Below are 10,954 nucleotides of genomic sequence, written 5' to 3'. Positions count from 1 at the left end.
TCTTGCAGGGGCCCTACATTGCCTGGTGCCCTCTTCTTGCTCCCAATGTACTTGAAAAAGGACTTTTTGTTGTCCTTAATCCTGGACACTAGCCTGAGTTCCATCTCTGCCTTGGCCTTCCTAATAGCCCTCCTACACTCACGGGACGAGGAGGAGTACTTCTCCTTGGTGATAGCTCCTCCCTTCCACTGGTTGTACGCCACCCTTTTAGTCCTCAGACATTCCTGAATGCCCTTGCTGAGCCAAGGGGGTTTCTGAGCACTCTTACCCCCCCTTGCTTCTCTCAGGGACTGTTATCCTTTGGGCCTGGAGGATTGCCCCCTTAAGGTACAACCATCCCTCGTGGACTCCCATCTCCTCTACCTTCTGGGCCCTCAGTGCCTCCCCCACTAATCTCTGAAGCTCATTGAAGTTGGCCCTTCTGAAGTCAAAGGCTTTAGTCTTGCTATAAGCCCTTGACACCCTGTGCTGGATACTGAATTCCAGCAGGTGATGATCGCTATTGCCCAGGTGGCCAAGGACCTGCAGTCCCCTCCGCAGGTCATCCCCAGTGGCCAGGACCAGGTCCAGGAAGGTGTTATCCCTAGTGGGGCTGTGCACCTCCTGGATAAGGTGAAGGTCCTGTAATACAGCCAAGAAGCTACGCAAGCAGTCAGACCTGGCTGTCTGCTCCTCCCAGCAAATGTCTGGATAGTTTAGGTCACCCATGACAATGACATCCCTTGACCTAACCGCCTCCGTAAGCTGACCGGAGAAGTCCTGGTCCAGCTCTTCCCCGTGGTTGGGTGGTCGGTAATAGACACCCACCATAAGGTCCCTTTCGCCACGCCCCTCCTTGTAAGTTTGACCCACAGTGTCTCCAACCGAGCCTCCTCTAACCCAAAGCTAATCCTTGATGAAGTCCACTTAGGGCCTTGTTACACCTCACGCTGTAAGTCAAACAACTGTTAATCAGCTTTGTGTTGTTTGGCTTAGTGAAGCACTTGTCTGTCCTTCACCTGCACAGCTTTGACTTGCCACTACAGCCTTAGTGAGCAGAGGGAGAACTAAGACTTGGGGGAGGGGCAAGCAAAATGCGGCCCACAGGCTGAATGTGGCCCGCCAGGCCATTCTATTCAGTCCACAGGGCCCCTAAAAAATTTAGAAAATTAATATTTATCTGCCCATGGCAGCCATGTCATGTGGCAGCCCAATTATTTCAGGGGCCCTCCCCCTGAAATAATTGCCCGCCTCTGATCTAGAGACAGAACCAGCTCATTGCTCCTGCCTGGCAGAGTGAGTGCCACAGCCCTGGAGATCTCCGGCAGCCAGGAAGTGGTCAAACCTTAATGGAACAGGAAAAAAAGTAGGTAGATTAGAGATAATCCTGCCCTGGAGTGGCATAACTTTAAGCCAAATAATGAGTGCTTTAAGCCACTTACGCTGCATCTATGCTTTGCCGCAGAACTTTAGTTCTTCCTTTTGGAGGTACTATAACACGGTGCAGTAACCACCCATATTGCACCATGTGTGTGTAGGCACATTTAGATTTTGCCACTACATCGCTGTAGTGGCACGCTAAAATGGAGAAATGCGCTGCTACGGCAACATAGCTGCCAATCATGTGTAGACCCACATGATTGCTACATCATTGCAACACGCCACACAGTGACATAACACATTGCCATGGCAATGTAGGGCAATGCGTATACGCACCTTTAGAGGTGTTAACATGCAGCCAATACAGGAGTTAAGAGCTCCAGAAACCACCTAAATTTACCATGTAACAAGGCCCTTACATGCCTAATAGGTGGAATAGATCTCGCCTCCTGTGTATACATGCAAGTCACAAAATTGGTTGCCCAGGGGGCCAGCTTCAAAAGGAGGGCTAAATAAGAGGCCATGTGATGCACAAGGGTTAAAGAACTATACTGGGAAGCCAGGAAGATAGTGTTAAACCCTCTCTCAGCCAAAGGTCCCTAAAACCAGGTCTCCTTTTCCTGGGCAAGGGCTCTAACTGCTCAGATATTAGAATTGAAACATGAAAGGACCCTCCTTCTTAGAAATGCTCAGAAATACATGTACCTGCCTGGCCACCTTATAGCCTAATGACCCTGTGCAGTATATCTAAGTATGATTATGCATCCACTTTGCAGTGTAATAAAATCACAAACTGCGTGTAAGTGTCAAAAAACTGTTTACACAGGGAAAACTGTCATTTAGGCGTACAATTCCATCCCATAAATGCCCTTGTCAGAGGGTGTGAATTGCTGCCTGGCTCAGCTTGGCATCCTGAAACTATGAAGGGTGCATCAGGGTTGTTCTAAATGACCTCTACACCCTATGGCATTGATCAGAACTATTCCACAGGGTTTCCAATCAGTATGTCAATGGGTCAGTGAAAATCCTAGCATCTGGTTAAGCAACCATCACCTGCACACCGAGTCAACATTCCCAGATAGCTCTGACAGAGCCAGAACCACCAGGCTTCTTGTCTTGATCACAGAATCAAAATAATAGTGGTGTAGTAGTAGTAGTATTAGTAGCAGTAGTAGTAGTAACAACAACAACAATAATAATAATAAGGCTTTGTTCCCTTTGATAGCTCCAATGGGAACATAGAAGATTGCACCAGTCAGCAGAGTCTGATGTATACCATCAGGGAGTCTGGATGGAAAGGAGAAGGAAAAGGAAAGGAATTTGTTATGTGGGCAAGGTAGTGGGGAGGGGCTGATCAATTGTAAGGCTTAGGTATGGAAGGAGCTGATTTCCTTCACAGTTTCTTAATTTTAGGTCTTCAAGGGACCATTATAATCTTATCTAGCCTCCAGTACAGCACAAGCCCCTGAATGCTACACAGTTGTCTCATCACAGGAACCTGGGATAAAATAAGCAGATATTATAGCAAGGTTCCTTCAGGACTGCTGCCAAAAAACTCATCTTTCAGTTGCAAGAGTCCTGACAGTCTTTGAGCCTTCCTAAGCATAAATACTGCTGAAGCAGTTGAACACTTGGGAGTTAAGAGGGATACGGTTCTGATTCTATAAAAGAGGAAGCAGGATCAGAGAGAGGTATTTGTTTTTGGGTTTCAGTTACCTGTGGCCCTTGTAAAATCCTTCTCATCAGCTCAGGGTGAATAATTGTGATTCAAAAGCACAATTATTAAGTAAAGCAGAACCAGATTTCCATGGCCTGAAGTGTACAAGGACAGAAGTGTAACCGGTTTCATACTGTGGGGGCTGAACTGTTATGACTGTTCTTCAAAATGCCTAACCTTTTTAAAGAAGGGCTCTGAGAAGAAAGTCTATCAGTCTGACACTGGTACCATCACAGACTTTTAGACAAGGGTCAGCAGAGCTGAGGAATGGGGGTACAACATCTCTTAACAGGAATGTAGCCTGTCATCCAGATAATCAAGTCAGAAACTGAAAGGGTTGGATATCAAAATACAAACTTTGCATTAATTAGCATGAGATCCAGACAGGGTCAGTAGGGGGCTTCAGAACATGTGCATGTTAGAGGGGCAGGCCTTTCATGCATGAGTTACTGGGCAGCTTTGGGAGCATTACTGTCAATATTTGATTGATTTTCATCATGATATTATCTTGCCCAATATTTTTGCTTTTCCTTTTTCTCTGTTATAGGGACACATACAGCTAGTAGCATGCTGATAGCCAAACTGCTCAGAATTATTTCATATTAAAATGCATGGAGAGCTGTATGCATGGACAGATCTCATTGGTTTCTCTGTAGCTAGGGAAACTCAAAGCTAGTCTGTACAGACCATCTGTCCTGCCCACTAGGCTAATACAGCTTACTTTGATTGGCATTGGCATAACACCATTGACTCTTCTAGATTACACTGGATTTACTCTGGAATGAGAAGAGAAGTGGGCTTCAAATAAGAGTACAGAGAAACGCAGAGAAAAGGGTAACCTATTGCCTGTGGATTGATAAAATTTCCCTATATTTTCCCTATGCAGGCTACACAGGCAGGTCAAAAGTTTTCTATTCCATCCCCAAGTTTTTGTAAGTCAAGTCCAGGCCTCTCGGAGGTAAAGCAGCCTCCGTCCTATGAGGATGCAATAAAGCAGGTAACTGCATGGTTTTTATTTCCTATAGGAAGAGGTCATGCCATTTTGAACTTGTTTTATTTTTATTGAGTTTCATGCAACTAGTAGCTGTGGAAGTTACAGCATGTTGCATGGCCTCTAAGTAAAACGGGCCTGTTTCCATATTTGTTTGAGGAATAGATTTAAATTAAGTTTTAGTTGTTAATACGGGTTCAATATGACAGAAAAACATCCTGCTTGATTCTGAGAAAGGTAGTTAGCTGTATTAGTCTGCAGTCAGGCAAAAGGCAGGGCAGGGTGGCACCTCATAGACTAATTTACTGAGGGGTATAAACTTTCATAGGCTACAGCCTACTTTGTCAGATGTTCAGAAAGGCACCTTCACTTCTCTTAGCAGTGCCCCATCCCCCTAACTTTTCCTCTCCTTTCCCTATCCTTTGTATTTAACTGACTTTATTCCTTTCTATTTAGTACTCCTTCTCTCTGCAAGCCCATTCATAGCATCTGATGAAGTAGGCTGTCACCTACAAAAGCTTATGCCTTTCTGAATTAGTTAGTCTTGAAGGTGCCACCCTGCCCTGTGTTCGATATGTTAAATTAACACTGTGTTCATGAAAGATGCTAGACTGACAACCTGGAAACCAGCACATTGGCCAAGCATATCAGAGACAACCAGTGATAGGGGGTGCTTCAGTGCTTGGGTATCCAAACTGAGGTACTTCAAACGGTATGAGTCTAAAATAGGAGCAGGCAGAATATGGCCCACGGGTCAGATCCAGCCTGCCAGGCCATTCTATTTGGCCTGTGGGGCCCCTAAAAATGTTTAAAAAGTAATTTTTATCTGCCCCTGGCTGTCTGTCAAAGGTGACAGGCAGACAGCAGCAGTAGGACCCCGGGGGAGCCTGTAGCAAGACCCAGTAGCTGAGCATCAAGGCTAGCCCAGCTCCTCCCCATCCCCAGACCCCCACCCCTCTCACACCCCCAGCCCCCAACCAGAAGCTTCTGCAGCTTCTGACCACACATCCCTGGGCCTATTCCCTGCCTCCTTCCATCTGAGTGGAAAGTAAGATAAGATCGGATGGAGGGACAGGAGAAAACCTCTGCAAACCACTCAGAAGCCAGGAGCCCCATGGTGCTTGCCAGGCCGGGCTGGAGCCAGAGCGGGAAGCAGCGGGCAGGGCGGGGCAGAGGAAAGCAGTGGTGGTAGGGGGCCACGGGGGCACAGGGTCTGCCTGGCTGCATTGTGTGAGACTTTCATTCGGTGTGCAAGAACTGCATGCAATGGAGCCAGCTACCTATGCAGCCCTTGACAGTTCCCCAAAACTTTGTAAGCAGTCCTCCACCCAAAATAATTGCCCACCCCTGGTCTAAAGCATGGGTACTTACTTATGGGTGAAAATCAGGCCCCTTTTAGGTGTCTCAAGATGAACACCCAACATCATTAATCCCTTTGGGAAATTTTGGCATTTATATTTATCCTGCAAGCAAATACAAAATTGCCTTTTTCTGCCTCCTGCCCATTTGCCTCAGCCTTGTTCTGGAAGGAACTCAGCTTTTGGGGAAAAGGTATCTCAGCTTCCATGATTAATTTAATCCCTCCCATCTCATGTAAGGCTTCCAAGAGGGGTAACTCTTAGTCCCAATTATGATAATAGCTTTAGGGAGGTGGACTAGAAATTGGACCAAGACTTATACCAAGGGGATGATAGGTAGACTGAAACATGGGTACAAGTTGGTTGTAGGGAACGTGAGGTCGCTTTTCCATTATATAAAAGGAAAAGGCATGAAAAGTCAGTTTTATCCATGAGGCTCCTCTAAGCAGTAGGAAGAGACATAGGCAGCTCAGTAGGTAGAAAATGGGAGCGCTGACAAGGCTGTGTTCATCCTGACTTGTTCCTCAGGCTCTAAAACCTTCATTGCAGATTGAGTACCAATTTAGATACCTCTGAAATGTGGCTTTGAAGTGATTGTGTGAGCTCTGAGCTCTCTGCAGTGAGGGGGATAGCTGAGGTGTTTTTGCAGGAAGCAGCAAAGCCAGTTGCCAGAGCCCTCATCCATAGGCAATCCCATTAAGTGAAGGTCACTTACATAAAGAAAAGAGAGGAAAGAACCCACTCCTTAGCCTCTGCCAAAGGCCCTTCATGAGTTTCACACCAGCTCTGCTTTCTAGATAATATAGTGTTAGGAGATGGAGAGCCACATAGTTCCAAGATCTACAGCATCACCTTCAGTCACAGGGCCTTTAGGTAGTTCCTCTGCCTTGCCTTTCTCTGCATGGCGGTCTCAATCTTAACCTCTAAAGTTATTACAACTGCATTTCATTCTCTGGGTCATAGCCTAAAGAACTCACCTTTTACCAGCTCAATTCTTGTGGTCTTTTGCTGTAGCAGATGACTCGAAGTCAGCAGATGGATGAGCTCCTGGATGTGCTCATTGAAAGTGGAGGTAAGCCCTGCTTTCATACATGGTTCAGTGGGAAAGTCCCTACTAAATGGGCTTAATTGCATAGGGACAAGTACAGCATTCTATTGATTCCATGGGAGCGTCCCAGTTTGAGGCCATTTTGTACTTGCTTTCTCTCAGGAATGACTGTGTGAAGCTCATTTTTGAAGTTTCCTATCCTATTACAAAAAAATAAAGTTGAACAATGCTGATAAGAAGCCCTGCAGGGAATCACCATATGGAGCTTTGCCTTTGAACATTACCCAAGCCCACTCATGTTACCCATCACCTCTGGGGGTTTCTGTGGTTATTACCAATCCCCATTCCTCCTTGAAGATGACAGATCATATCCATTACCCTTCCAGGCCATAGTCCATGGCCATTTGCCATGCAGACCACAGCCCATTGCCATTACTCATGCAGCATGCCACTGGGCCCCATTCCTCTCCTGGGAAGTACTACTAATGGACAGGCTGACATCATTGGTGGAGTGGGCTTGAAGGTTCAGAAGCTTAGTTACAGATGAGATGATCAAGGCTAAGCCATGAGGGACCTTACAAAAGAAGATGGGTAATTTGTGTTTGAGGAAGTGGGAAAGGGACAGCCAGAGACTGAGTGCAAAGCAGGGAAGGAGTATACAGGTATGGTGGGGGCAGACAGGGAAGGGGAGGTGACAGTTGTTGTACCGGAGAAGTTGGCAAGATCCTGAGCAGAGAGGAGCAAGTGGCAAGGGTTTAGAGAGGAGTCAGAAGTGGTGAGAAAGTGGATTGGAGGATGTGGAGAGCTTGGCTTGTTTGAGAAGTTGTACAGGCCCTGTAGTACCCCATTTCTAACAGACCTGTTTTGTTTTGCCAACAGAAATGCCAGCCAATGCCAAAGAAGATCGTTCTTGTCTTCAGAAAGTACCTCAGATCACGATGTCTTCAGGAAATACCAGCACTTCACTCCCAAAGTCATCAGCTGCCTTTGAACAAGTGTCCTCATCCCAGCTCTCATTTGACCACTGTCCGGGTAGCAGTGACACACACCTCGAAGTCTTACTCAATTCCCACAGCCCCCTGGGAAGAGTCAGCGATATCACCCTCCTGAAAATGGGTGGTGAGGAGTCGCACTTTGAAGGGATGATTGAAGGATTTTCCAGCAAAGCCGCAGATGAACTGCTGACATCCCAGGAGATTTTACAGACTCCCCTCTCACCCATGGAGACCCAGCTGTCACCTACTTCTACTGAAGGATCTGGTTTACAAATGAGCTTCACTGAATCTCCTTGGGAAACAATGGAATGGCTGGATCTCACCCCACCAAGCTCAACTACTGCCTTTGGTTCTCTCACCACTGCTGGCCCCAGCATCTTCAATATAGATTTCTTAGATGTTACTGATCTCAATTTAAATACCACCATGGACCTTCACTTACAGCAGTGGTGAAAGGAGATGGCAATAGAGAAAGGATGTGCGATTGAACTCCATATGTCCAAAGCAACCACCCCAAGTCCTTTATTAAGCAAGAGAATGCAAAGACCTGAGACTTGGCCCCAAGGGCTAATGTGCCAACTAGTCAGGGGAAGCTGGAGGGGTTTTTCCAGTAAATAACTTGTACCAGTTTTCAGTCACTGAGAATTGTCAGCACAACAACTCTTACCTTTTCTTTTTTTACAATTAAACATCCTTGCAGACTTTATTGACACTTTTTACAAACGATATTTTTCTAAACCAACCTTTTTTTTGAGCTTTCAGGTTTTTCCAGTTTTAGCAGCCAATCATATGAGAACTGGAGGAGCTTGTGAGGTATAGTGTGGTGAGGAAAACTCATTGAGACACAGCAGGATACCATCTAGAGCAGGGCCCAAGGCAGAGTCATTGCCACCTACATCTTTCTCATCTCCTTTAGGGAATAATACCGCAAGGTGCATCTTAATGAAGTAGGAAAAAAAAAACCCCAAAGCAGCTTAGGCTGGAAATCCTAGAAGCAGCAAAGCCTGTGCACTGTGCCCCAGCACACTACTTCATTGTACAATGAAATCCACTTCACTCAGCTTGTTGTCTCTGTTCCAGATAGTAACTGATCTAAAATGGCTTTGAAGGCAAGTCACCACAGTCGAGACACAGCTGTCCAGTCAAGGGTGGTGGGCTGTGCCACTGGATTTGTGAGATGAAACTTGTGTGAGTGCATCACACACAGTCACCCCTAGAGAGTGAGAGCTGGGGAGTGGTCCATGCCTCATAGCTACGTGTTAGATTTTAACCAAACTAGAGTCTGTGACCTCCACGCTGCTCAAGTGCTAGGGGTCCTGCTCCCTGTAGTCCAATTGCTTGGATTACTAACACAGATGTCAAAGGACTATGATGTCGATGACAATATAGAACTCCAGTTCCTATGTTACAAATCTGAAGTGTTTATTGTGCAGGGAACAATATAGATGTTGAATTTAAAAGTGAACAAAAAGAAGTTTCATGGGGTGTGGGGTTGGTCCCTTAGGCCTTCCTCTGCAACACAAGAAACTCAAGTGTAAAAACCACAAGGAGTCTCCAGGGAGAAGCCACAGAAAGCTGATAGCAATAAATGGCCCCTTGACTCTCCCAGGTATACCTCAAAAATTGGTATGGGTCTGAGTGGGTCCTTATTTGTGGCTAGATTTTTGTTTGAATACCTACTTGTGGTATATATGTTTGCTCTGCCATCCCACCTCTTTTCCCTTCTTCACTCCCTTCTCCCTCATTTGTGCTTCTTCTCTCCTCTTCTGAATTTACTGTTTTATCACCAGCCGTTTGGCTCAGAGCAAAACCATTCAGAGAACAGCTGTGAATCCACAAGCCTAGAGGAGCTTGTTCTTCTGAGTTCATCAGAAATGGATGCTCTGTTGCAACAATGTTGGCTGCAGTCAGAAGTCACCAGCATTTCTTCTAGGCATCACTTGTGCAATATAATTCATAGGGCTCCCCAGAAGAAAGGGCCTTCACTTTACCATTTGGCTTCCACCGAAGACCTTGTCACAGACTGTTTGATGAATACATCTACTTCTCTGCAATTATGTTTTGGTTGTTTTGCAAAAGTAAATATTGTTGCTGCCAAGATTGTTAAAATATTTACAAACTGGGTGTATTTAATATTGTATTATTGGAAGGACAGCATATTGGAAATGCAGATATCTTGGGAACAGGTCCAGGGCTGTACAGTCTGTGGGGGCTGTCCCCATGTGAGGGACTTACCCAAAAGCCTGTTAGAGCTGCATTAGGAGTCTCTGCAACCAGTTCTCCAGTTGTGTCTCCAGTTAATTACATTGTTGCATGTTGTATAAAGAACACCATAGTCATTTTTAAAAGTCACTATTTAAAGCACCACTTTTTTGTTGTACAAATGTTCACAATGCACTGCTAGGATAGAACAATTCACAAGTGGCATTATTTAGAATACCTTTTTTTATAACAAAGAGATTTTAGAAGCCATTCCATGAAGATTTAATTAATAGCACTTGAATCCAGAGTAGTTGTAGCTGTTGCACTGCCTAGATGTACATAGCTTTCAAGATAGTTTTGTCCTCTCAACAAATATATTTCCTTATTTAAAGGGATGCTGCCAACTTAGAACATGTAAGCAAACACATTTCCTTACCCATGTTACTAACAACAGTTTCGTTATTAAAAAAAACCCATTGTTTTGCCATTCTCTGCTTTTAATTTGCCATTTTATTTTGCTCAGCTAGGTCAAGGACATTATTGAATCAAGTGTCACTTTTTGTCTCTAGTCCACTATTTCACTGACAGGTTCTCATGGTTTTAGTCCCTGCAGGGGGATGTGTAGTTGTTAAAAAACAAAACAAAAAAAACCAAAAAAAAAATCCCTGTTTTCATTAGAAGTATATAAAATCACTGGAGTCTTTAGGATTATAACAACTTTTCTTTTTCTTATAAAATCTCATCTTTGACCCAAAGGGGAGTTGACAGTGTCCCTTTAAAATGAAGCATGGGTGCTCTGGAGTTTGGACCAAATGACTGTATCCTCTCCCAGGATGCTGTGAAAGCTGAGCTCAAGCTGCCTGGCAGCACCAGTGCTCTGGTGGGTTTGCCCACAGAACCAACTGTATGTTGCTATTTCCTGGCTTACTGCTTAATATGCAAGTGCCTAGCAAACCTTGCTAGTTTTGCCTGGGCCGTCCTTGTTTCCCCCTACAGGATGACTGCACTCTAAGGAACTGTGGAAATGGCAAAATGTTTTGGGCAAGTTTCTAGCCCTAACTAGCTGGAAGTCTGTTTACTGCTTGTGCCATTTTTCTAATTTCTGTGCAATCTAATCAGACACTCATGCTATGGTAAATTAGACAAAGTCAGTGCTTTAATTATTCACATTCATAATGCTATTCCAGTTATTATTCCTTCTCTGACAAGATGACAGGCTTTGTGGTTGTGACAGAGTGGTGGATGTAGTCTGTCTTGGTTTTGGGAAGACTTTGGCACTGTCTC

The 10,954-nt window shown here is 45.1% G+C and overlaps 1 protein-coding gene across 24 annotated transcripts in view; it reads left to right on the top strand.

Moving 5' to 3' along the window:
* MYOCD (myocardin) overlaps positions 1-10,157 on the top strand; it is a 94,176-nt gene extending 84,019 nt beyond the window's left edge. For 16 of the 24 annotated variants that reach the window (XM_025202154.1, XM_025202152.1, XM_025202172.1 and 13 more), the window contains 3 exons: positions 3,963-4,073; positions 6,440-6,497; positions 7,353-10,157. In XM_025202154.1, coding sequence (XP_025057939.1) covers positions 3,963-4,073; positions 6,440-6,497; positions 7,353-7,921 — 738 coding nt within the window. In that variant the 3' untranslated portion in view covers positions 7,922-10,157. Of the gene's footprint in view, positions 1-3,835; positions 3,911-3,962; positions 4,074-6,439; positions 6,498-7,352 lie in introns of all 24 variants that reach the window. The other 8 variants (XM_025202158.1, XM_025202173.1, XM_025202155.1 and 5 more) reach the window with 5 other exon arrangements.
* Positions 10,158-10,954: the final 797 nt, after the last annotated feature.

This window comes from Alligator sinensis, unplaced genomic scaffold (assembly GCF_000455745.1).
Source record: "Alligator sinensis unplaced genomic scaffold, ASM45574v1 scaffold77_2, whole genome shotgun sequence".
NCBI lineage: Eukaryota > Metazoa > Chordata > Crocodylia > Alligatoridae > Alligator > Alligator sinensis.
Note: the sequence above shows the minus strand (reverse complement) of the source record. Positions and strands in the feature narration are given on the sequence as shown.